Source organism: Callorhinchus milii, unplaced genomic scaffold, assembly GCF_018977255.1.
Source record: "Callorhinchus milii isolate IMCB2004 unplaced genomic scaffold, IMCB_Cmil_1.0 Scaffold2, whole genome shotgun sequence".
Taxonomy (NCBI): domain Eukaryota; kingdom Metazoa; phylum Chordata; class Chondrichthyes; order Chimaeriformes; family Callorhinchidae; genus Callorhinchus; species Callorhinchus milii.
The window spans coordinates 53,173,937-53,200,583 of record NW_024704743.1 but is presented as its reverse complement, the minus strand read 5'-3'; the positions used below and the strand labels follow the sequence as shown (position 1 = coordinate 53,200,583).

General features: G+C 39.3%; 1 protein-coding gene across 12 annotated transcripts in view; it reads left to right on the top strand.

Moving 5' to 3' along the window:
- Positions 1–24,801, top strand: part of LOC103184893 (serine/threonine-protein kinase 31) — a 29,807-nt gene extending 5,006 nt beyond the window's left edge. For 9 of the 12 annotated variants that reach the window (XM_042332414.1, XM_007903159.1, XM_007903137.1 and 6 more), the window contains 21 exons: positions 470–568; positions 2,082–2,156; positions 3,171–3,329; positions 5,100–5,491; positions 6,804–6,981; positions 7,614–7,738; positions 8,934–9,093; positions 10,031–10,153; positions 11,050–11,232; positions 12,378–12,494; positions 13,588–13,707; positions 14,306–14,437; positions 15,914–16,015; positions 17,494–17,574; positions 18,803–18,928; positions 20,132–20,257; positions 20,965–21,051; positions 21,424–21,573; positions 22,345–22,470; positions 22,561–22,629; positions 24,434–24,801. In XM_042332414.1, coding sequence (XP_042188348.1) covers positions 470–568; positions 2,082–2,156; positions 3,171–3,329; positions 5,100–5,491; positions 6,804–6,981; positions 7,614–7,738; positions 8,934–9,093; positions 10,031–10,153; positions 11,050–11,232; positions 12,378–12,494; positions 13,588–13,707; positions 14,306–14,437; positions 15,914–16,015; positions 17,494–17,574; positions 18,803–18,928; positions 20,132–20,257; positions 20,965–21,051; positions 21,424–21,573; positions 22,345–22,470; positions 22,561–22,629; positions 24,434–24,640 — 2,937 coding nt within the window. In that variant the 3' untranslated portion in view covers positions 24,641–24,801. The remainder of the gene's footprint in view (positions 1–469; positions 569–2,081; positions 2,157–3,170; positions 3,330–5,099; positions 5,492–6,803; positions 6,982–7,613; positions 7,739–8,933; positions 9,094–10,030; positions 10,154–11,049; positions 11,233–12,377; positions 12,495–13,587; positions 13,708–14,305; positions 14,438–15,913; positions 16,016–17,493; positions 17,575–18,802; positions 18,929–20,131; positions 20,258–20,964; positions 21,052–21,423; positions 21,574–22,344; positions 22,471–22,560; positions 22,630–24,433) is intronic. The other 3 variants (XM_042332418.1, XM_042332420.1, XM_042332419.1) reach the window with 3 other exon arrangements.
- The last annotated feature ends 1,846 nt before the right edge of the window (positions 24,802–26,647 follow it).

Sequence of the window (26,647 nt, the reverse complement as noted above, 5' to 3'; positions counted from 1 at the left end):
ACGCAGCAGCCAATTCCGTGCAGAAGTGTCCCACAAACAGAACTGGTTTCAGTACCTCCTATTTGCCATCATTACCTGAAATGGCTGGCTAGATCTATTCCATTGATTTCTAATTTTCCTTCAATAGTTTTGTGCACTAGATTCTATGTGCATTGCAGATTCTGATCCAAAATGACGCCTCCGGGTAGTGCCTTTTTGGAATACAATGTTTTGGCCACTGATCCACGCAATAGTGGTCGTCTGCACATTATTAGTATAAAGGTCGCATTTATTGCATTACAGAGAAAATATATTTTGAAGTGGCACTTGAATCTCACCAATCTTGTATTTGAAACAAATGTATAATTTATCACAAGATGGCATGAGAATCTGATTGTAGAATTATTGTTTGAAACTATTTTAATGTGGTATAAACAATGTAACTAATGAACATTGCTTTTGTACTTGTCTGTCTTTATACTCCATCCAGAATACTGAATTAATCCATGAACTTCTTAAGACATTTACTGCCTTGACTGAAATCTGTCCCTTTGCTGCAAAGGTTTTTGGAGATCCTGTCCCTGAAAAGGTATTTTTCGAAGTACATTGGGTGGAGGGGATTGGGAGGAGAGCATTTTTAAGGATTACTTTGATGTCTTTATTCTCACCTCCCCATTTGTTTTGCATCTATCTCAATGCAATGCTCAGAGTTCTGATGTTCTTGATATAGGATTCATCTCCTTTCTGAGTGTGTTTGGCCCTGAATTTCTATTCTTCACATCAAGATGAACTGATTTCTTTGACATTAATTTTTTTTGGCTTCCGAAACCTTGTGCATCAGTTTGAATAATAGCTGGAGCTAAAATAACTAAAGGAATCTTATTGACCTAGTTACTGGTGCTTGGAAGATTGTGTCAACAATGAGTATAGCCAGTGAAAATGGGCCATCTCCACTGGATTTGTTTGAAATTTGAAGCACTTTTCTGCTTTTACAGCAATCTAAGGTTTAGCCAGAACGTGAAGCTCCTCAGATATAGCATGTCAGATGTGACGAACACTGCTTGTCAGATGCTACTTCACTTGCCTGGAGTTCATGTTATTGAATTGCTTTAACAGTACAACATAACTGTCTATATAAATGGTGTAAGTGCAGTCACTGTTGACATAGCCTAACCTTTGTTACATTTTCCCTAACGTTTTGGAGAGAGGAAGCCTTGTGTTGCTTACTTAAGTTATGAAGAGAGAATTGCAGAGCTGAACTTGTTTTCATTGGAGAAAATATTTACGGGCACAGGGGGCATGATCTGGTTGGCTTTGACTGTGACAGCAGAACCAGAGGGCAGAGGTTTAAAACTTTAAAAAGTATCAAACTGGTAATTATAATGTATTTTCCTCATGGAAAAGTGGATGTAAAGAATGGATTCTGAACAAAATCAGTTCATGTGTGATTAACTCTCTGAAAATAACTGGATAGATATCTGATTCAGAGCAGTTTAAGGTTATAGGAATATGCAGAGATTGAGAGGAGCAAATTTTCAGTGGGATACAATGATTCATGGTCTCCTACGCTGTTCAAATGAGCCACAGCGCAAGCTCGAGGAACAGCTAAGGACCTTACTGCCCTCTGGCCTCAATATTGATTTCAACAATTTCAGACCATAACAGCTCACATTCCCCCTCCCCCTCTTCTGTGACCATTACTACATCATTTTGGTCCCAGACGCACCTTTTCTCTCCCTGATCTGCCCGTTTTATTGCAATTTCTCCCACTTTGTTTTGTATCATTAACACCTCTTCAACCCATCATCCCCTGTCCTCTACCCCATTTTCTCCTTTGTCTTCCATGTCCTGCCTCCCCCATCTCTGTTAGCCCTTAAAAGCCTCTTCCTCCCAAACATGTTCCAGTTCTGACGAAGGGTCATGGACCTGAAACTTTGACTCACTTTCCTTTCTCCATAGATGCTGCCTGACCTGCTGAGTGTTCCCAGCGACTTCTGTTTTTGATTTAGCTAGTGTTCATTTATTTTTTGTTTGATCTTTATTCAGAACATAGCATATGTTTTGCAAGGTAACAAAAGTGTATTTATTTTTTGTTCTTACAGATTTATGGTGGATTGTATTCTGAGGACCAATGCTGGTACAGATGTAAACTGAAGAAAATGCTGAATGATGAGAAGGTATCTTGTAATCAAGGTCATCATTCTCCTCTTCCATCCATAGGATCCTCACCCCTTCAAGACTTAAAAAAAATGCTTACCTTTTAATGGCTAACTTCATGGTTGATTTTGTAGGAAACCTCCGTGCTCAGTACTTCATCAGTTTATGGATAATCTAGGTGAAGAGCAGAAATTGTGTAACATAGGACTATCATGTTGGCAAGAGTAATAGAAAAACCTGAATAAGTCAACAAAAAGTGATGTAGCCATTATCAAGCTTGGATTTAAAATCTAGGGGTTACTCACTTCCTATTGACCAAAGATTCAGAATTTCAGAAAAATGAAGGACACTGTTATAAATGCATAAGAGCTGAAATTATGGGAATGTATAATTCCGTATACATTTTCTGCTTTGAAATGAAATTTCTGGTGTAGTAAACAGTCACTACACTTCACTGTAAAATCCTGTAAAGCTCATTGAGACATCTTGCCAATATAATAAGGTGTATCAAATGCAAGCATTATTATTAAATAACCCACAACTAATACTTCTAAACTGGAAAATTTAAGAAGTGTAGCTTTGGAGTGTGGCTGAGAAAATGTAATTAATTAAAAAAGTTGCTTAAATAAGTAATTTAAGCATTTTAAATGCTTAGAAAACAACTTTTTTTAAAAAAACGAATTGAGGTCAGTGTTCCGGTATTTTTCCTTTCCTTGGAATATTTACAGGTTTCTTCTAATGCTGTTTTGAATTTAGTATCTGGATGCGTGTGATAGTGGCTGGGGGTGTGTGAGTGGTGAGTTTTCGCTCTGTCTTGTGGAATATGGCCAGAATATGTCCACTTGGATTTTTCTCTTGTAACATGAACGAGACCAGGAAACATTGGGCACAGAAACAAGTTTCACTAGCGGTTGGTGGTGCAATGTTCTGCCCAGGCTATCCCTAAACTAAACATTATTAATTTCACAAACTAATTGCTTTGAAATATTTTGGGCATATTATTTTTTAATACATTTTATCATTTTTATCTTTAGTGTCTGATGACTTATATTGATTATGGAAATTCGGAGACTTTAAAAAAATCGTACATAGTTGAACTTCCAGAAAATTTGCAGTGCCCCGGGCTAGCCAGCAAGTTCCGACTTTGGGGTCTGGAGATTCCAGTTAAACAAAATGTGACTCCTTTTGACCAGGTAAAGAAAAATGTACTGCCAGGAATATCTCATCACACTTAAGGTTATTTAGAATTTTAATTATTTGCGTTAAAGGCACTCCTATTAGCAACATGATGAGCATTCCTGTGCAACAAGGCAATATGGTTTCCCATTGGTTAAAGTTATAAATATAGGTTGTAAAGGACTTATGGCAAAGTGTTTCATTTTGTATGGCTCTGTCAGAGACGCTCAGTTTATTCCTTGCGGGTTGCTTGTCACCACATCCTTCATCCGAAGGGCAGGTGGAGTGCTGTAACTCAGTGGTTAGAGCAAGCAAGACACCCAGGTTCGATTCGTGGCAGGGCAAAACCCTGGGCAAGTTTCCTTACTCCACACGCCTAATAATAATCCCTCAAGAAAAAAAACAATAATAAATTGGTCACTTCAATCCACGACTGTTTGTGTGACACTGCTGTGCGCAATTGGCTGCTGCGTTTCACCCACAAATGTACAGTCAATTCACTTTACAGTATATTCTGTGAAGCGCTTTGAGATGTCTAGAAGACGTGATAAGGCGCTATATCAAATGCAAGGATTATTATGATAAGTTGTTTCTGTCATTACTGCTTTATGAAGACACAATTGGGAAACTCCCATTCCTGCCTGAGAACTGGTAAAATGCTTCACTGAACCGCATGAGTGATTGCCACATAGACCTGGAGCTGAAATTGTGTTCCGAGTCCTCCAAGGCATGCATGAAAAGCACTAGATAAATGGAAAATATCTGATAGCTTGAAATGTTTGGTTTTAAGAGTATCAAACGTTGGTTGTGGTGTAAAAGCTAATTTAAAATTTAAACATTTCTGAAATTACTTTAAAAAAAAGCACTTTCCCAATGCTATCGTGATCATTTTATTTTGCCAAATGTGTGATACTGGATGCAAGTTCTGTCCTCGCGTTGGATGAGGGACCCCATTGTATGGTCATTGCAATCTGTTTCTTTGTCTTTGTATATTTTTGTACTGATTTAAGAGAACTAAGGGTTTTTAATTATGATTTTGTTCATCATCATTCCATTCCAGTTTGTGTTGTCATTTTAACATGATTTGGTGTGCTTGAGGTACACTCCACTCCCTTGGCAGTCTTACATGCTTTTGCAGTTTAAATATATAGTATATATTTTGTTTGTAAGTTCAAACTATTTTAACTGTTCATAAGCATGAAGCATGAGACAAATGTACAAACTTTTTTTTGGACAGTCGAGTATCTGATACATGCGGAAACTAATCACCCAAGCTGCGATTTCCATGCTTGACACCTAACAAATGGAAATCCTAGAGATAGATTGTTGGAGTGGAACGTGCTCTTTCTCCCTGGAGGGACAGATCCTGCTTACCTGATTCCTGAAAATAGTGTGTTGGGTACTGCTGACCACATAGCTTGCCATTGATACCACTGTCCGGCAAACTTTCCCGCTTTTGTCCAGCTAGGACCACTCCACCCATCAGGGCTTTGGTTTACACGGTAAAAATTTGTACAAACTTGGGTCGCAGAGTCGCCAAAGGAACAAATTCACTGCGTCCATAGAAACAAGCAAAATAAATCCTTAAGTCCTTTTGTCACACTTTTTGAATACATGATTTAAAAATGGATGCTGAACATGCTATAGATTTGCTAACTGTTAAATCCTTCAACTGTCTGATTCTCAGTCTGATAAACCATTGACACGAGTGTCTATTGCTACTTAATTTCTGCCATCAAGGGTTAGATAGATTGCACATGAAGTCATGCCACTTTTTTTTCCCCCAGGGAAGAAGATTTCTGGCCAGTTTGATAAATGACAAAATCATCCGAGTCACTCACAGAGGTACCGATGAAGACGGAGTCATTTTTGTGAAAGCAGAAAGTGAGGATCTGGACATTGGTCATGAAGTTGCTGAAAAGCGATTTGCTGGAAAGCGCAATGTAGACTCTGTCAACTCTATCAGCTATGAAGGGAGAAGGGAAAATCCAGAACCATTGACATTCATCAGGAACATAAAAGGATTTCCAGATTTCAGCAGTGCTTCACAGAGAGCAAAGCACATGAAGGATTCAAGAAATGATCATCCATCAAACAAAACAAAAGGGAGTGTAGACTCTTTAGAACAAAGAGGTGAAGACCCTAAGGTGGGGAGGGGAAATCCCCTGGCGTGTGCATTGTAAGTGCAAAAGATGCTCCGTGCAATTTTGCTTTTGAAATAGTTTAAAAGTTTGTTTAAACTTGTTTAAAATAATTGCTGTGTATCAGCATCCAGCAGTGAGTATTCCATATTGTTTGTGTAAAGCCTTTTAATGCTGGAGTAACTGCTAACTGAACACAGATGAACTACTTGCCACCAACCATTAGACCATGGAGGAGTTTCTAAATTCCATCAAAACACAAAATACCGCAGATACTGAGTTCCACATAGGCATGGAAATTTCACTTGTCTAGAATTCTGACGAAGTGTCGTGGACCCGAAAAGTTGACTCACTTTCCTTTCTCCATAGATGCTGTCTGACCTGCTGAGTGTTCCCAGCGACTTCTGTTTTTGTTTTCTAAATTCCATGTAGTCTCTTAAGTCATAGAAGATTCCAGGTCTGTGCCTTAATTAGTGTCACTAGGTTAGGAAGAGGATCTGAGCAAGGTTCAAACTTTTGATTGTTATCCAATGATTCCTACTGAAAAGGATGGGATTTGGGATGGGCTTTTTTTTACACACACATGTCCTTTTCTGCCTCCCCCGCCCACACCAATTACAACACACACATACACACACATCTTAGCTCACACATGAAGACTGATCACTTAATTTAGACTGACTCTACAGTGATTGACAGTGTTCCTTTGTAATATGAAGTGGTCTTTTTTATCATTACCTCCTGTTATGGAGAGGCCTGCTGTACCTTTTGGCAGAGAACTAACTCCATTATTTAAAAAAAACCTTGGATTTGATATATGCACAGCAGTGTCCCACAAACAGTTATGAATTGAATAATCAATTTTATTTGTGGGATTGTTGGCTCCCAACACTGGGAGAAGCTCCCTTCTCTTTTCAAATAATGTAATGGGATCTTTTATGTCCACCTGAACAGACCGATGTGACCTCGGTTTTAACACCACCTCCAGCAATGTAGCACATGGTCAGCCTGTACGATGTGATTTCCAAGTCCTGATCTGGGGCTTGAACCCATAACCTTCTAACTTTGCGGTGACAAGTGTTACCAACTGAGGCAGGCTGACATAATGTTTAACTATTTGTCTGAAATTATCACTAGGGTTGAGAAGTTAGTATTCTGCTTGTTATCTGCTGAGGGCTACTCTTAACTTTTGGGGTAAGTTTCCAAAATACAGGTAGTGAATTTGTGATGTATGTCTGTGACTGAAAATGTTTTTCATCAATTTAGATTTGAGAATATAGATATGCAGGAAAGTTATGGCCACTGAACCAGAATCAGTAAGTAATAACTCCTTTGAATTTTTGTTTCTAGGGAGAGAAAATCACCAACTCCGTACAATTTAGCGCAGAAGATGAACATGATGAAGATGCAACATAACCAGAGATTGCTGGAAGATCAAAATGAAAAGCTGAAAGCAGAAAACAGAGCTCATCAGCAAAATTGTCATCTGCTGGAAGAGCAGATTAAGCAACAACAACTTGAGTTGAAGGTATTCTTTGTTTAACTGTCTGAGGTTATCACCACCACCACCATTAAAATTTTCTGAAAACTGAAAATTTTCTGATGGCTTTAAGCTCGACTAGGACAAGCTGTACTGTGTGACTTTCAATAAATAATGCAAAGCATTCCCCAGTGCTGTATTGGACTGTCAGCCTAGACTGGGAGTTCAAGCTCCTGATGTGAGAGATTGAACCCATAACCTTCTGACTCAAAGGCCACAGTACTTCCAACTGAACCAGTCTGACAGCTATATACTGTTTAAGAGGGGAACTGACTTGGTAATCTGTTACAGGCCTTCCCATCACACAGAGGATACAATTCAAGATCCTGGTCCTCACCTTCAAAGCCCTCCATGGCATTGCTCCCCTCTACCTCTGCGACCTCCTAACGCCCTACCAAACTGCCCGCACCCTACCCTCATCCACCCATCACCTCCGGTCTTGACTTTTCCAATGCTTTGCTCTCCGCCCTTCCCAGCTCAATGTAAAGAGGAATAACTGTATATATAATATATATATTATGTAAAGCAGAGCATTTGATGTCAATACTTATAATTCATTCTATAGTAGTTATCAGAACAGTTTCTAGACCTTTGTAGTGCTGTGTATTTTTTTTACACAGAAAATGAAAGCAGAATTAGAACAACATCGGGAAGTAGAAGTTAAGTTGAAAAATGAATTAAACAATGCAGTTGAAATGAAGCTTAAATGCTTGGGAACCAAGGTGGAAAAGCTCAAAAGAATCAGGTAGGTAATACCTGGAAATGCTCTGCAGGTATGAAATTCAATTGTGGGAAAGGTAAATGGTCCATTGAGTCTAACCCTGGCCCAGGTTACTTGTCAGGTGACTTGTCGTTCAGTTATTTAAATTTCTTCAGAGGAAAAACTAAACCGTATTATTTTTCGTAAAATGCAGAGAAAACTGATTAAAATAGTCGCTGGCACATTTAGCATCGGCATCCGGTAATCAAAATCTTCAGCAGTGGAGGTTCTACTGTGTGTGTTACTTTCAATTCCTGATAAAAAACACTTTCCTGTTTAAATCATGTGAATGCCTTTATTAAAGTCACTGGGTGGTGCTGTGTGCAACCTACTGAACACAGTGAACTGGTAATTCCTGCACACCACCACCCAGTGGCAAGAATCAGCTCTGACATGGGTGTGATTAAGTTTACCAGATAGATTTCAAAGGATTTTCAGCTCACAAGGCCCATTTTGGCCCATTTTACCTCATTTATCCAGAATACCCATCTTACTGTCTTCCCATCACAGCATCATTTGATTTTCATCATCCAGCATTAGCATTCTCTGCATCAGGTTGTTTTTTAAATGAGTCCCCAATGTCCTGATCTCAACCATTCTTCCTGGCAACCTGTGTCAGTTGTTAATTAGCCTGTGGGTAAAGAAACACTTTCCGGTGTCTGTCCTGAAATTGCTCTTTGCAACTCTAAACCTAAAAGTATGGTGATGCATTTCTGTATGTGTCAGACACCTGGCTGACCAAAACAAAATAGAATGTATAGAAATTAAGTAGCTTTTAGTATTTTTCTCAACACTACTTCAGTAATACCACCTGAAAGCTTTGCTTTATTAAAGCTTATGTCAATATTTTCGTATACCATTAATTTGTAAACAAAATAACTTTATATGAAGAACAGAATCATGATTTACTGATTGTTCAGTACGTTTATTCCATCAGGAGCAGAGCCATACAGATAAGGAAGCTCCCTCGTCTGTACTGAAATAGTACATTTGGCCTGTGTTGTGTGTTTCAACGTTTAACACTCACTATTGAGGCTCATTTAAAATTAATTGTCCCCTCAGAAATGTACCTGAGTAAAACCAAACTTGTTAAGAGAAGGGAGACAAAGCTGAAGAAGAGAGCAGTAGGTTAGTTTTATGTACTCTGCTGATCCAAAAATGCTTCTATGAAAATTTGTAGGAGTGAAAATGCTGAGAATTGTTTTGGAGATGATCTTTCTGCAGCGATACAAATGATCACTGTTGGGAGCTTGTGCACTCCAGCTTCAATGAGAAACCTTGAAAGTGCTTGGAATGAATACACTCTCGCCCAGGAAATGCTTCGGGCATGCAAGTCTGTGGTGAGTTGGACTGACTTGGCTATTGAGCATCTCTGGATCCTAACTTGCAGCTTCTGCAGTATTCACTAAGTTGTTCATTCAATATCTTTATAAATTGAAATCCTGCTACTTCTGCCCTTCAAAATATTTGTGAATCCTTCATGAACAGAGCATAAAAATGCCTTTATTTTCTTGAAAGTAATGTTATTCTTGAACGAGGCCTGCTATGTATTTTCAGTCAGCACATCTGAATGGTGGTGGAGAAATTAACAATGAAAATATTGTTTTGGTGTGTTGTGAATACTACCAGTGGTGATCTGATACTCATTTGAAACAATAACTTTCTTCATTCTCTATCCACTCTGAATTGTTGTTGATTAAGGTTAATGCGGGAAATGTATAGGACAGTGGGTTTTGTCACAGACAAATGGAAAAATCTTTGTATCTGTGATGTTTTTTCTGCAGTGGCAAATTTACAGTCCTAACTATAGTTCACAGGTGAAAATGGGTAAATAAGTATTATTTAACTGAGGTAAATTTAAACTATTTACAAAACAAACTATGCACGATTGGCTATAAATGGCGTAAACATCAAACTGGTTTCACAATTGATAACCTCCTATTGCAGTTTGTAACCGGGATAAAGAAGTGTTAGTTTTTTTTACACTGGCCTCTGCTCTGGTCACTAAAGGGTTATCCGAAAAAGCACCAGTACTCCAGTGCAAAATGTGGAAGTTATTGATGCAAGGAATTTTGAGAGTACCTGATTTCTCACTTCCCCTTAAACTGACTTGATTTATAGCCACCAAAATTATAGCTGCAACTTTAACTGAATCTAAAGTCTGGACTTTGGAGGAGTGAAGCTTTTAATATTTCGCTGAGGAGTCTGTCCTTACAGGGATGTTTGCTATAGTTGTGCATATTACTTTCTTCAGTGATTGTGTAATTGTACCCTCAGGATAAAGTGGAGAGCCTGATTGTCGATCGGAATGAAGCACGTTGTACACTGTATACTGCTGTGGAAGTGTTTGCCTCTGAAGTGGACAAGTTACCTATTATAGACCGCGTACACTTTCTGAAGGTTAGAATTTAATCTTTTCTTTAATGCGAAAATGTAAATTTTGAGATATTACTAAAGATTACTTAGTGCTGAAAACCCTCTTTGGGATTCAGCTAAAATAGTAGCTGCTGTTTCCTTGAAACCTGCGTCAGTAGCGTTTAATGGGAAAACCAGTACAGGCCATTGTGCAGTGGGCTATTTGTCCAACAGGGACAACCCATCTGTTCTCAAGCCAGTAAAGCACATTTATAATAGATCTGCATGACTCCACATTTGCCTTTGATTACTCTGGAGCTGTTTGCTCTTTGCCTGTTGTTCTTGGATCCAGTCTTAGGAAGAAGCCCACATACTTCCCCTTCCCCTGATGATACTACACTATACTATTGACCTTAAAATGATGAAGGCTAAATGACCTACAAGGATTACAACCCAGAACTCTCTGGTCCCAAGACTGTGCCTAAAACCAACTATGTGCTTCCTTGGGATATTATCAAGGCTGTGGAACTGTTACGTGGGTTTGAGTTCAAAAGTGATCCAGGATTATCCTATTTTAGTATGGTTGTTTATGTTTAGAATAAATGTAGCTACTGGGAGCACATAATACAGTGATTGGCCATTCCAAGTTGTGGTGGTAGTTTTTCCTCCCTTGGATTCCCACTTCTGCCTTTCTTCTCTCTGGTCTCCCATGCTCCAGTTTGTTGCAGGAACAGAAAATCCCCACTTGTAGAATCAAAGGATTTACAGTACTTTGTAGGACACAAATAGGTGATTTGCGCCTACCATGCCGCGTTGCTGTTTTTGGTTTCCCAAGCCACCAATTTAATCACACTTCTGCTGGACTCTGCTGAAAGTGACACAGTAAAATAAAGCCCAGAGAATCGTAACCTCACGTCTCACCAGCATCTGTTTTTCTTCAGTCTTTAGCTTGTTCTTTGGAGACTGTTTATGGCGAGTGGTCTGATGAAGAGTATACCTCCGATAAAGTGTTTGATCAGTTTTCTGAATGGAGAAATAATAAATTGCAGGAGTTTAACACCATGAAGAACAAAACTGATCAATCTCTGAGAGTGATGTTGGCGTGCTTTGATAAAACTATGAAGGTGACTATTTTGTTTCACTATTTTAAGAATTTGAATAAGAATTAAGATTACTTTCATCCAAAAGCTAAAATGTGTATGATGTCATTTTTGTAAAGAATAGCGCAAGTCATTGGAGATTCTGGTCGATACGTACACTGGGTGCATTTTGCCAATGTAGGCACACAGCTCCACTGGTTAGCTAATAGTAATCCTGGCATTTGATATAGTGCTTCGTAGGATACAATACAAAATGTAGTGACTGTGTATCTTGTGGGAAAACATGGGAGCCAATTTGCACACTGCAGTATCCCACAAACCGTCATGGAGTGAGTGCATTTTGAATAGCGCCCTGGGATCTTTAATGTCCACCTGGACAGGCAGACTGGACCATGGTTTAATGTCTTATCCAAAGGACAACACCTCTGACAGTGCAGTGCGTCAGCATAGACTATATGGTTTCCAAGTCCCGACATGGGACTTGAACCCATAACCTTCTGACTCAGAGGCTACTAACTTAGCCAGGTTGACATAGATACTAGCTCCATAGATTGTCCCTTGATCCCTCCAAATTAAGTTACTGTCACGTCAGGCCAATTTGTCTCATCTTTCAGGGTTATTGAATTGATGGATGATGGAGTTAATTTTTAAAAAATAAATATAACAAAGTTCTTCGCTTGTAATGGACTCTTATATGTTGAAACTTTGGACAGTTATTTGTCTATTTGTCAGCAGTGAATTCATTCAGTGTTACTTTCTTTGATAATCAAATGAATGAAACCACATTTTTCTTTTGTTAAACAGTTGGCAAAACATTTTTACTGTAAAACAGTGAAACTGTTGAATTCTGTGTGTTTTAGTGATTGTTCCCATTTATATCACTGATGCAAAGATTTAGGTGTGTTTCCTGTATCACCTACATCTTTATGCAGTCATTATGTTCTTTGCTTCATGATTTGGTTTCACTGCTTTTGGCCATCTTTCCCCTCCCCTTGGCCCCGGAGCCTGCTTGGGTACAACCCCTGGACTGTATTGGGATGATGTCCTCAAGTCATGAAGGGTGTTATATAAAAGTAAAATTGTATTGGTTTCTCACATGTGAATTATTTTAAAGCTCCCAGCCTGATTGAATCTATGTGTACTCATCGCTGTTATTGGTCTCTCTGAAGTTTTTTGACCTGAACTCTGAGACATCAGTATACTCGGTGGCGGTAGTCGAATGCAAAGATACCATGTTAGATCAAGTTGATCACGATGTATGCAAAGAACTAGAAATTTCAACTTCTGTAAGTATCTGTTTACTTTTACCAATTTTCTCGATTTTAACTTTAATTTAATTTTAATTAACCTGTTGACCATGTGAATAATTAACACCTTTTCCTCAGTAGTTAATAATATAATAATACTTGCATTTGATGTAGCGCCTTATCATGTCGTTAAGACGTCTCAAAGTGCTTCACTAAAGTGGATGCACTGTGTATTTTTGTGGGTGAAACGCAGCAGCCATTTGGTCACAACAGTGTCCCACAAACAGCCATGGAGTCGGTGACCAATTGTATTTGGTGGATTTTTGGCGGGACATTGGGACGAATCTCACTTCTTTTCGAATAGTGCCATGGGATCTTTAACGTCCACCTGAACAGGCAGATAGAACCTCAGTTTAAGTCACATGTGAAGGACAGCACCTCCGACAATGTTTTATTTGGTTTTTACTTTCTGAATCTGTTTCAATTTCTACATTCTTCATCTTATCCTCTACACAAGGGTCAGTTTTATTCAATGGCACATTGAATCTCTTGATCTAATCCTTCCAGAATAGCCATCCCAGTGTTCACCCATCACAGTATCAAGCTTGTTTTTTAATGAGCTTTTTTGGTCAGCCAAATGTTTGACGCATGTGGATACCATGCTCAAGAGTATCCAAATGAGACAGAGTTATACATATGTATACCACCTACGCATGGAAATTTTCCTGTGTCTGGAATGGAATGCGCACTGTCTCCCTCAAGGGAATATTCTTAAAGTTCAGTAATCTCTCAGGTCAGGTTAGGTATATGTAGCACACTTTCTCGAAATGGGTTGAGACTCCTGCTCAAACATGGGAGAAACTTTCAACTCTTCAGTTTATTGTGAGATAAATTGTGACTCAGGAATTCCGGATGTGAAAGCACAGCGTCCCAACACCTTGAAAGATTGTGCAAGAAATGTAGCTGTAATGTTCTTGTAAATGACCCACCTAAAATTATTCAAATAATTCTCTCTTGCGCATTTGAATAGATGTATCAACTTGATTTTCAGATGTGATTTTTTTGTGTGAGAAAACGGAAATTGTGGTTATTCTAGGATGATTTTATGATGTAAACCTAATTATTTTTTAAGCCACAAGGTGAAGCTGATGCCAAGATAATGCATAGTACCTTCAGCACAGTGATGCACAAGATCCAAGAGGAGCAGAATCTCCTTTCAGTCGTACAGGATAAATATGCAGCCAGCATTGAGGTAACCAGATTTTTATTGGCTCAGTTTAGGATCGCTTCTTGGCCTTTGGTTTGTGAGAGCAGATCAAACTCCTTAGATCGGAAGTACTGCAATACCGATCCCAACCAATATAGGGTTGACAGAATCGCTGCAGCTGGGAGCTCAATCTTCCCATGTTATGGAAATCTCAACAGGAGATGAGCTTCCCCAGCAAAACCAGCTCCAGAAGCAACTGTTCAGAACACAGTCTACACTTGATCCAAAAGGCCGACGAAGAGGAAGCAGAGAATACTTGAATTCGGATCTTCCTTGAGCACTTGGTCAGTAGGCTCAGGCTGCGCTGGGCCTGCAGGAGAGGCCATCCGGTCACCTGACTTGCTTGGGTGGTCGTGAAGACAGGTTTCAGGTCCACATTGTCCTTTGAAAGTTTTGGGGGGCGATTGGGACTTGTCTGAGGGGCAAACCCCCTTCACTAAGTAGAATGTATTTGGTCTAATTTGGTAATAATAAAAAAAATTCCATTCACTGACTTTGAATTTCATTTTGATATCACAAATTTAAATCTTGCACACCAAAGAGGGTTCAGTTTTTTTTCCCCTCTCATTCTCTGTGTCCACAGTTTAAAGAGCAAGTTGGGCAGTGGCTGAATATTTGTCCCAGTGTTGTGGATCTTCTGTCAATCAAAAAGTCGGTGAAGAATCTGAAAGCCCAGTTGAGATGGAAATTGGTTGAGAAGAGTAACCTAGAAGATGTATGCACAAAATCTGAGTATAATATCTGGTTTGATGGGTCTATTTTAAAACTGCAATAGATAGGGATGGGAACCAAAATGGTTTACTTTGTGGGGGTGGAAAGGAGAAATAGAGTTCTCACAACTATACCTCTGCAAACACTCTGCAAATCCTCAAACACTACCAATCCAGCCTCTCCCTTTGCTCAGCGAGCACCACTTGCATCATGTTCCCTACTCTTATCTGCCCTTCCATCAGCGGCCAGGCTTCCCAGGTTTTTTTGCCCATACTCTCTGGAATTGTGGTAATTGTAGAAGTATAGCAACCAATTTTCTAGCACCAGTGCCCCAGTAAAAGTCATGGAATTGACTAATTGTATCTGGAGGATTGTTGCCAGGACCTTGATTATATCTTTAATGTAGATTATCCTAATTTGCCAGCTGAATGGGTGTCTGACAACAACAACAAAATTACATTTATAAAGCGCCTTTCACGTCGGGAGGACGTCCCAAGGCGCTGAACAGACAGAGTTATGGACCCAAGCTGGGTGTCGGGGAGGGTGAGGGCAGGGGGGAAAACAGGGAGATCGAAAGCACGGTCGAAGAGGAGGGTCTTGAGATGGGTCTTGAAGGTGGCGAGGGAGAGAGTGAGGCGGAGGGACTGCGTGATGGAGTTCCAGAGGGTGGGGCCAGATTGGTAAAAGGACCGCCTGCCATTAGTGAGGTGAGCGAAGCGGTCGACGTGAAGCTGGCTGGAACGTGCTGAGCGGAGGGAGTGAACAGGATGGTAGGGTGTTAGGGGGTCGCAGAGGTAGGAGGGAGCAAGACAGTGGAGGGCTTTGAAGGTGAGGGCCAGGATCCTGAACTGTATTCTCTGTGTGATAGGAAGTCAGTGGAGTCGGGCAACGTTGAGGAGATGGGGGAAGGCAGAGCGGGTTATGGCGCAGATGTGGGGTTGGGTAAGGATGAGGTTGATAGGGTGGCGGAGCCTGACCATCACCATGCTGAAGAATATGCAAACCAGACAGAGTTCCACATATGTATGTGTGGAAATTTGCTTCTTTGCAATGGAATGTACACTCTCCATGGAGAGATAAACCCTATTTACCTAATTCTGGAGAGAATGAGATGCAGGTTGGTAAGAGCCCAGGCTTGGGGACCCCATTATTTGAGTTGGGGTTCTGCTGGAGTTTACCCAGCAAAAACTATAGTTTGCCATTGTGAGCATTCTTTTGCAGGCTACCCAGCTAGAACCACCCTTACCCTTTAGGACTTTGGCTTGCTGGGTTAACAGGAACCGGATGGGAAGAATTGCTGTCCTCAATAGATCTGCCCCTAGTAGGTGTGCTCCCTCAGTCATTTTTCCCCTCGCCTCCCACCCAGTTTCGATGCCAAGCCAGGACTGTCAAGTGTCTTGGGATGCCCTCCTGACATGAAAGGCACTATATGAATGTCAATTTGTATTTAAAGTAAGGATGCACTTTTGTCTCCATGCAGTTGGACAATTGTGATGCAGCAAAGATGAAGGATATGAAGGAAGAAATGCATTCACTTAGGGATAATATTTATCAAGAGATTTGCCGGGAACGTGAAGAATACGTAAGGTTATTGAACATGTCCTTGTTTTGTAAAATTTTCCAGCATTATGAAGGCTAGATGGTCTCTGTTTTACAGAGGGTAGGGAATAGCTATTATGGAAGAGATTTGGATGGAGATGACCAATACGGTGATGTAATAATCCAAGGTTTATTAAGTAATATAAATAACTTCACTTACTCTTAAAACTGAAACCATAGATACAGTAGAATCGACATTGATTCCACTGGGATGTCCGCTGACGCTCTACACAACATCTTTTATGTGTTTCTAACTCCCATCTCCTCTTGTCAGAGTAATAGCCCCACCCTTCACAGGCTGCTTTGCAGAGAGAGAGAGACAGCCTTCCACGCTTGCTTGTTTCTCAGCCTTGAGATAGGCAGGTGTCTGTAGCCTTTTCTTTCTGTGGTCCATTGTCCTTACATCTATGCTCAAGGTCCCGACTGCTCATTATCTCAGAGGAGGGAACATCTTCCCAGGAAAATATGGAATATAATCAGAAGCTGACCTCAACCTGTCCAGGAAAGCTCATTTTAACCCCCGCTAAGCTAGTTATTAAATCAAACCAATCTTATTAAAGGATTATGGGTAGGTTACATTCTAAACATATATAGAGATTAATTAAAAGCCTTAAAAAAACATTAAACATCACAGATATAACCTTACAATTAAATGCGTTTTATTTCAGTGAATCAATCACATGAATGTCAATCTCATGAGTGAGGTGGGGAGGGGGAAGTAACACACTTATAAAATGTGTATTTCTTCAGTGGCTGTGAAAATTAGAATAACTGAGCTGGTAACAGATTGCTTCAATGTGAGTTTAGAACTGGAAATAAAATTAGTTCTGTTCACAGATCCAAATATTTCGTCAGGTTTTTAAAAAAAATCAGTTTAAGGAACACTTCAAAAAGAGTTCTGTGTACTGCGGCTTGGGTCATAAATCTGAATACAAGTTTCATATTAACATCTGAAAACCATTTCTGTAGAATTTGGATAAAGTAGAATGATTCAAACAACAACTTGTATTAATATAGTGCGTTCACGCAGGATGGTGCCTCGGAGCGCTTAACAGTGGTGGGGTTCAAGGGAGAAGGGGAAACGTGCACAATCACAAAGTTGAAACATCCTATGTATTCTCCAAGTGATTACAATTGACCAACACAATAGTAAGATATTAGTTCAGTTGTTCCTTTCTATTGATTTTTCTCCTCAGTCTTAACTTTGCCCTTGTAGAGAGACACTGAGCAGAGGTCAGCCACCTTTTCCCACGGGATGGCATTCATTCTACAAATCTATGCACTCTTAACATGCTAGAGTTGAGTAATTTTTAACTATATATTGATATAGCCAGTGTTCTGCTAGGAATGTGTACGTTAAGAGGGAAAATGTGTAAAGACTTCGTCTTATTAAGGGAACCATAATTTAGTAAATAAGACTTTTTGGTATCCTGCAGATGGATAGAACTATTTATTTTGCAGGAGAGACTTAGCACTGTTGTTCGAGACTGGTTTCCTGAACTACCTCTTCTCCACCCTGAAGCAGGGATCACAACTTGCATGGTAATAATGAGCTTGTGTGTGTGTATTTTCAAAAAGGATGTGTTTTTATGCTTTTGTTGGTACTATGTTTCATTTCTGCTACTTTTATTTTTTGCAATTTGGACCAAATGTTCTTTGCAAAGCAATTTGAGCTTTTGTTGCTTTTGAACATTTATGGGCAAGTGAAGAAGGCATTTCATGTCTGCATAACCAAATATTCACTGAATAAAACTAGTAAATTGTAACATTTGCAATTTCCGATTCCCCAAGTTCATGTTGAAATTTGTAAATTGTGACAGTGTCAACTGGATCTGTGAGCCACACAAATTTTCACAGCAAACTTTGTAAACGGAAGTTGTAATTGAATCAACAAAACTGTCTTCCATGTATTTGAAATTGACACCTGTTGGCAATAACAATGTACTGTCTTTTTGCCACAAAAATATACAGTCACTTCACTTTACAGTATATTCTGTGAAGCGCTTTGACATGTCTCGAAGTCGTGATAAGGCGCTATATCATAATCAGATGCAAGGATTATTTTTATTACTGAGTGATGGTTCAAAATGCAACATGAATATAAAACATTAAACGCAGGCTTTTTGTAAAAGTAAGTGCAAATTTTTAACTTGTAAGGAAGGAAAGAGGGGGAGAGGAAAGAAAAGCTTTCTTTTTCCCTCTTACCTGTCCAAGCATCTTCACTAAGTTTCCTATAACACCTCTTCCTGCCACCGCACGAACACTTGTGATGTTTTCGGGCCTCTATCCTTGGTCCTCTTCTTTTCCTTCCTAGATGCTCGCCCTTTGGTATCATAATCTGCAGGCATGGGGTCCACTTCCATTTGTAGATGGCCAACTCTATCTTTCTGCCTTCACTCTTGATTCCAGGACCACTGCTTTTTGACAGACTGTCCGGCAAACATCGAACCTTGGATAAACATTCATTTCTTTCAACAAAATGTTGACAAAATTGGGACTATTCTGTTTGCATTTGTTCAATTCTTAGCTCTCCTTTTAACCATTTATCTTTGGCCTGCTTTCCTCCACCTCTGCTATATCACCTACTTCATCCTTAGCTCTCTTCCAATGCAGCTGAAATGCTCATTCTCATTCATCTAGAATATTTAATGCAGAACGTGTCTTTGAAATGCATGGGTGAATGGGAATTCAGATGATTTGGCTAAAGATATAAACTTAATGTTTTAATAGAGCAACTTGTGTTCTGATGTTATTTCTGAATTTCTTTCAGCAATCTTCTGGACTGCTCTGTAACAGCTTAGAACGTGATTTATTTGATCCAGAACCAATGAGAGAACTGAGCAACAAGAGACCATGTGTGTGCTCTGAAGTGAAAGCCCAAAAAGTCCTTCTGAAGGTAGTGTCTGTTGAATATGAAGTGTGAAAGTTAGTTTTATTTTAAAATGCCTCACAAATTTTGAGAATTACAATCATAGAATATTGCAGTACAGAAAGAGGCCATTTGGCTCATTGTGCCAGCTCTTTGGAAGAGCTACCCAATTTGTCCCACACCCCTGCTCTTTTCCCATATCCTTGCAAATTTTTCCTTTTCAAGTACCTATCCAATTCCCTTTTGAAAATTGTTATTGAATCTGTTTCCACCACCCTTTCAGTCAGTGCATTCCAGACCGTAACAATGCTCTGTGTTTTTTTAAAAAATTCATCTAATTTCCCTCTGATTCTTTTGCCAATAATCATAAATCTATGTTCCCTGGTTACCAACCCACCTGCCAGTGGATACAGTTTCTCCCTATCTACTCTTATCAAAACCTCTCATAATTTTGAACACCTCTATTAAATCTCCCCTTATCCTTCTCTGCTCTAAGGAGAACAATCCCAGCTTCTCTCATTTCTCCACATAATCAAAGTTCCTCATCCCTAGTACCATTCTGGTAAATCTTCTCTGCACCCTCTCCAAGGCCTTGATAGCCTTCCTGAAATGTGGTGCCCAGAATTGCACACAATACTCCAGCTGAGGCCTAACCAGTGACTTATAATGGTTTAGCAGAACTTGCTTTTGTAAGGAAGTTGGTAGAGATTATAGATATGTTTTTATATTACAAATCTTTCAAATGAAATGTAGTGAATTGTAAGTGTTGAAGTGTGTGATTTTGAACAGTCTTGATACAGTTCCCAGCGGGTGCAATACTCAATTGCCAATTTTGTGCCTCTCCCAAGATGCAAGTGCTCCAACTTTTTAAAAAAATAACAAATGGTTTTGAAGCTTTGTAATATGAAAAGGATACTAAGCCACGTAAGGACATTATGAGGAAGTCCTTTGATTTTTGTTTTGTATTGATAATTGGATATCTTAAAGGAACCAGAAAAATTGCACCGCAACACTAACCTGGCGTCCATTGTACTGGAATTACCCCATCAGAACCTTTCCTCGTAGTATTCAGTAGCTTTGCCCTTGATATTGTATCCAATTCCTTAAATGACTTTAGGAAGGTAGTAATGAAACTTAACTTTGATTGTTCTTGTTCGGATGATGTTGACTGCACTGATTTATTCTGGATACTTATCATGAATTATGTGATTTAATGTGTTCTTTTAACAGGGTTATTCTGTCGATGTTGCCACAGAAGCTAAAATGATAGAAAGAGCTGCAAAATATCACGTGGCTTGGTCTGTGTTAAAGGAAGGGTCTGGAATCATGCCTATTCTGTCCCTATTTGCTTGCAAAGTAAGCGTGTTACATCAATTAAACTAGACAAATAATGAAGTTGGCATTTGATGTAGGAGGTAGGAAGTTCTGTTAAAGTGTTTCACACAATGAATTGTGGTTGTTAAGCAGGAAAATGTGGCAGGTAATCTGTAACAGCAACAAAGGTCAAGCAGCAGTGACCATATGTAATATTGGATGTTTAATCTACATCTGAATCATCAGAACAGGCAGATAGATGTGACATTGGTAAAACAGCACCTCCAACATTGTGATGGCAAACAATAGGAGTGTTCAAAAGAGAGATAGATACTTGGGTAGCAGAATTATTAAAGGGTAAGGAGAAAAAGCAGGGCAATAGGATTTTAAAAAAACCTGCCAAATTCTAATAAACTGGTGGAACAGGTTTGATAGTTTGAATGACATCTCATTTCTGTTTTCTTATGTTACTCGGATTCCCGGAGTATTCCATGGAGTTGACAGCCTAGTTTTTCTTAGTTGTTTAGTGTATTCTGTTTTCCAAAGCATAGTTAGTAAATCTGATAACGTACATTTAAGTGTGGAGATGCCAAGTCTGAATAAAGAATTTAAACATTAAAAACTTTTAAATGAAAAATAAAGCTGTTTGAAAAAAGAGGCTTCAGTAGTCAGTTGTCCTCATTTCTGAGATGTCCATGAGGATATGTTCCACTGAAACCGTTTGCTACTATTCTGTTTCCTTTCTCTAGTCTGAGCCAATGATTTATATCATGGTGCCATTTTATCCAGGATGCAGTTTGAAAGCTGTGCAAGCCATCAATCCTTTAACCTTAATGGTGAGTTAGACTTTGTGAGACAAGATTGAATGTAATTACAACATCTAGTTTGATGGTTTGCTTTGCGGTTAATAATATGGTTGGGTCCTGAGATACATGGATCTAGAACACTGAATTTGAGCTTTGTGACTATGGTGATAGCGTAAGGCACTGAGTCAGTATCAAGAGATTCATAATTACCCCAGAGACAAAGGGCAAAAATGACATCTCAAAAAATTACGTTGATGAATTCCTAACTCCACACCAGACCTGTAAGCACTTCATATGAATGCTGGGAGAGGAAGATTTTAACAGAAGCTGATCAATTCTTAAATAACTTGTGCTTATTCATTAAGTTGAGCTTTTTGCATTTATTCACTTTTTTGTGTAAAGGAGGTGGCTAAAGTGATGCACGGAGTAGCAGTTGGTCTACAGACCCTTCACAATTCAAATATAGTTCATGCTTCTCTTCATCCACACAACGTGTTTGCTGTGAATCGTGAGCGAGGAATTATTGGAGATTTCGATTTTACTAAAACTGCTGTAAGTACTTGGTGCAAAATATCTGCTTTTGTGTAGTGTTTTTAGACAATCCTGGGTCTAAAAAGGTGCTTGTCAGAAAAATAGCAGTACAAATGGCACCTCGCACTGAAAAAAGTGTCACAGGAGAAAGTTTGATACTGAGAGTACTAAGTGTATTACACTAACAGGTAAGACCTTAGCTCTGTCCTGAGATCCTCTGGAGCCAAGGTCTTGCAAGTTGGACGCTGGCTACCATGTCATCAAGAATTCAGGAACTTGAGTCCACTTACCCATTTATATTGCTGCACTCTGTATGGTCTGTAATCCAATGCCTGAAATTACATGGAAGTATGAAAAATCTTAAGGGTCTAAATTGAGGTTTAAATATAAGTGAACCTGTAATTTCCATGCATTGTTTTAGGTGCTTTGAAGCAAAAGCTCTGAAAAGTGTATAAGTGGTTAATTGCTCTGAGTACAATCCACTTAATTAACACGTGTTGTGTGTTGCTGCAGTGGACCTATCGATAACACATGTGGTCCTCACCACTTTTTGAATATGGCCTAACAAGCCTCAGGTGGGATTTGTTAAGGTGATGCCAATTCAGGAATGACCAATTGAGCTTCTTTCAGGTGACACTTGAAAATCCAATTGATTGGTTGATTTGCCAATGTGAACTGTGTGACTATGGTTTTATAAAAATGCTCTAAACTGCACGCCATGCATTAAAGAGACAATACTCAGTGAGTTGCCTGTAATGAACAAGCGTAACACTTTATTTTGTGTGCGTCTAGGAGCAGCGTAATATTGTCAGCTGGATGATAGCTGATACTTTGAAACTTATAGCTCCAGAAACCAGAGGTGACCAATCTGCTCTCCCTGCAGCTGATGTTTTTGCTTATGGATGCTTGCTTCTGTGGGTATGCTCATTTTTAAGTAGAACTAAATGCATTACCAGGGCTTCAAAGTTCTTAGGCTTGAAAATGTTTTCTCTATTTTTATTTTTATAGCTTAACTTCCCTGTGCATAGCTTCACAGTAGAGGTTGATGGAACTCCTCAGTTTAGTGGCCTTAACATGGTAAGTTCATATACTTTTGTTTAGTCAGCTGGGTGTCTGACAAATGTGTAAAACCCATCATCGAGGATAAGAGTACCAACAATAACTTGCATTTATTTAACACTCTTCAAGTGGGTTAGCGTCTTGAAATGTTTAACAGTGGCAGAGCCTGACACGAGCTGGGGGAAGTGAGGAGGTGACCATGAGCATGGTCGAAGAAGGTCTTCAGGCACGACCTGATAAACTGGATGGAGGGGGGCAAGGCAGATGGATTGAGGGAGAGAGTTCCAAAGTTTCAGGATCTGGAGGCTGAAAGCATAGCCGAGTAACCAAACCAGACTGAGAATTCCACATATGTCACCAACACTTGGAAATTTCCCTGTATCTGGAGTACTTAGTTGGTGAAGTCTTATTATTAATTAATCTTTGACAAATTAGGTATCTATTTGATGAAGAAATTTTTGAGGGGTATACGCAATAGAAGAGGTGGTGGTGGGGGGGGGGGTTATGAGAAAAAAATCCATTCCATTTCTAATTTATATTGTGATTCCTGGGATTAACCTTCTTGTTTTTTGTTTTTCTATTCATGCTAGACTCCAAAGTATGTAGCACAGAATTTGCTCAGATTTTTTCTGTGTGCTTAAGCCGGTTCTCCACTAGATCAACTCTTGTCTACTCTAATCCCATTTTCTCTGCTCTTTTTCTATATCCTTTAATTTCTTCTTTTAAAATATGTATCCACATCCTTTTTAAATGCTTTTATAGACACTGCCTCAACAATTCTTTATTTTCATTTCTGGTGGGCAATCCACATTTAACAACATGTGAAGCAGCTGCTTTTCCAGCCTGTCAGACTGGCTCAGTTGACAGTCCTCTTGCCTCTGAATTGGGGCTCTGCCAAGCTGCACCTGGAGTACTACATACAGATCACCGTGACACCAGGCCTAGAGGTAGTGCAGAGGGAAGCAGTGATGGTCTGTATTGTTAGGAATAAGCTATGAGCAGCAATTGGACAAGTTTGGGCTCTTCTTCAGTCTTGAGAGAAGATTACTCAGAGGAGACCTCGTAGATATGTGTAAAGAAAAAAGCATTGAAAAAATAAACCCAGAACAATACTTTACGATGCACCATGACAAAACACGAGGACATAAGTTTAGAGTTGCAAAGGCAATTTCAGGACAGAGAGCAGGTTTTTTCTTTACCTACAGGGTAATTAATGACTGGAACATGCTAGAAAGGGTGGCTGGGGCCATTTTAAAAAGCAGTTTGAGGCTGTATGGCGGTTAGCTGAGTGGGTGTGCTGGAGGGCTGAGATCAGATGGGCTTTCTTCAGACAAACCAAGTTTGTGAACTTTGATCTCACAGTCTAGGTTGATAGTCCAGTACAGTGCAGGGGAATGCTGCAATATTGAAGGTGCTGTCCTTTGGATAAGATGTTAAACTGATGTCTCGTTTGCCTGTCCAGATGACCAATAAAGATCCTGTTGCACTATTTGAAAAGAGGGAGTTTCTCCTGATTGAAAATTGCTCAAGATAAAATTAGTCATTTACTTCATGGCTGTTTGTGGAACATTGCTATGTACAAACAGGGTGCCATGTTTACCTACAAAGTACACGATCACTACACTTCGTAGTGTGCTTTGAAACTTTCTTCTGATGTGAAAGGTGTTACATTAATGGCAAGGATTACAATTATAAGACTAAAGTGAGGAAACGTGATTAATATAACTGACCTAACGGTCTATCTTGGAGTTCTCTACAAAGTTTTTTTTTAAACTTTTGTTTTGCACCATGAAGTAATGGTTTTCTTTTTTTTTTAAAAAAGGATTGTAAACTTGAGAGCCTTGTATCGAAGTTGATCCGTTTCAATCCACATGACAGACTGAGAGTGGACGAGGTGCTAAAAGACCCTTATTTTTCAGCGACTGAAACTTCTGATGAGGGGACAGGTTGTGTATTAGAAGAAGCCATCTTGGCCAGCGTTCTCACAGAGGAAAGTGAATCAGGGTTTCGAAGAGAGATTGAGGTGTAGACACCTCTTATAATGGGCACTGCCTGAGGTTTGATTCTTCTAAAATTGTTGGGGACCTCGACAGAATGGCTATTGGGAGGGAGATACAGCCTCATATAGCCACTTCAGTGGTGAGCAGAGTTCATGGAAAACAATTCCTCCAATAAAAGCGGATAACAAGAGTGGTGTGATGTGTATTATTTTTTAATGCCCTTTCTCCTGAGAATTGTCTCATTTTAATTGTTTTATTGACATTTTTGAATTTTTATTCACCGATGAAGGAATCGTGGTCAAGTCAGGATAGTGAGTGACTTGGAGGGAACTTGAAGGTGGTAGTGTTCCCATGAAACTTGTTCTTGTTTTTCTGGATGGTTAAAATGTATATCGCCATTCAGCGATGTGGGAAAATAAGCTTTTTTTGACTATAAAGATGAAATCTTATGTTTTAAGTTGTGAAAAGTTTCTGTAGGCAAGAAACTGAGTGGGTTTCAAGTGCTCCCCTGAGTGGCTTGAATACATCTTTTTGAGAGGAATTGAAAGTGCTGATGATCTTGTCAATCACAAGTCTGACTGATTGACCTTAAGAGAGGACCTTAAAAAGATAACTAAGTTCTGTATCAAATACAAGGATTATTATTATTATTTCTGCTTCAGTGCTTGACCTTTGCAAAGAATTTTTTGTCCTGGCTATACTTTAAATTAATTGAAACGAAATGTGTAATACTAGCATGTCTGAGAAAAAGTCATTTCACACAGCAAGGTCTTGTTTCAGGACTCGATCTGCCTATTTCTATAGATTACTCTAAATAGTTTAATTTCCTTCAGTTTCACACTAGGTGGCAGCCTATTCCATGAGTCAACAACTAAGCATGTTGCTTTGTGTTTAGCTACTTCTTCTTTTATGGTCTTCATTATTTTCTCTGGTTTTGTGCAAAAATTTCTTAACACATCACAGTATCCAATTTATTATTATAACGCATGGATTAGTAAATGCCTCAATGATTTAAAAAAACAAATTAAGTCATCTTCAGTTCCTATCTCCATAATTAGGGTGACTACAGTTGTACATAACTGCATTGCACATTTGTGTAATTGTGCCTCCACTATTGTGTGTACCTACCTTTGAGTTTATATACAAATATTCTGTAAATTCCCTTACACATAATGTTACTTGCCCTTTTATTCAGTCAATGGGACCTTCTGTGCAGTACGATCGCTACGTATGATACTGCTCGGTTATGCAATGCTCAGATTACCCTGCCCCCCTGACTTCCCTTGTTTTAACCACAAAAAAAATTGTATTCATATCTGGAATTTTAGATGACATTATGTTTGCCATTTTAAATATTCCCTCTCCTGGACTCCACTTCCTTCTCTTTTCTCCTGAAATTGGCCCACAATTCCACATGACTGCTTCAACAACAACAACAAAATTACGTTTATATAGCGCCTTTCACTTTGGGAGGATGTCCCAATGCTCTGGACAATCAGGGATGTACAAGTGAAGGGTGGTGGGGTGGGGAGAGACAAAATCATCCTGCCATCATTAGATGTCCACAAGCACATTTTTGTGTAAGAGATGCTGAATGCAAAGCAGCTCCCACCTGTAGCTCTTTACCCCACCACAAAATGTAGGGGCCAAAATAGCTATATTTCCAGTCAGTATCACACTGGGCTGAGCCATTAGGGGGCGCTGTACCATATGTTTTTCAGTGTTAAATTCCATCAGTGGGATCACTGGTTCCTTACTCTCTGGATTCCTTTTCTCGAAGCATCTTATTTTACCAAATAACTTGGTGGTATATTTGAGAGTATTATCATTTATAAATATTGTGGAGAGTGGAGGTATCAGCCCTTAGTGTCTTGCAGTCACGGCTGTTCAATTAAAACAATTTATATTTATGCAAATACAAAGTCAAAGGAGCTGTGCTTGTTATTACTGTGCACACTGAAACCTGGAGGAAACAAATATATTGTGCATTAGATCATGACCAGAACAAAATACTGAGTAATTTGAAGTTTATATCA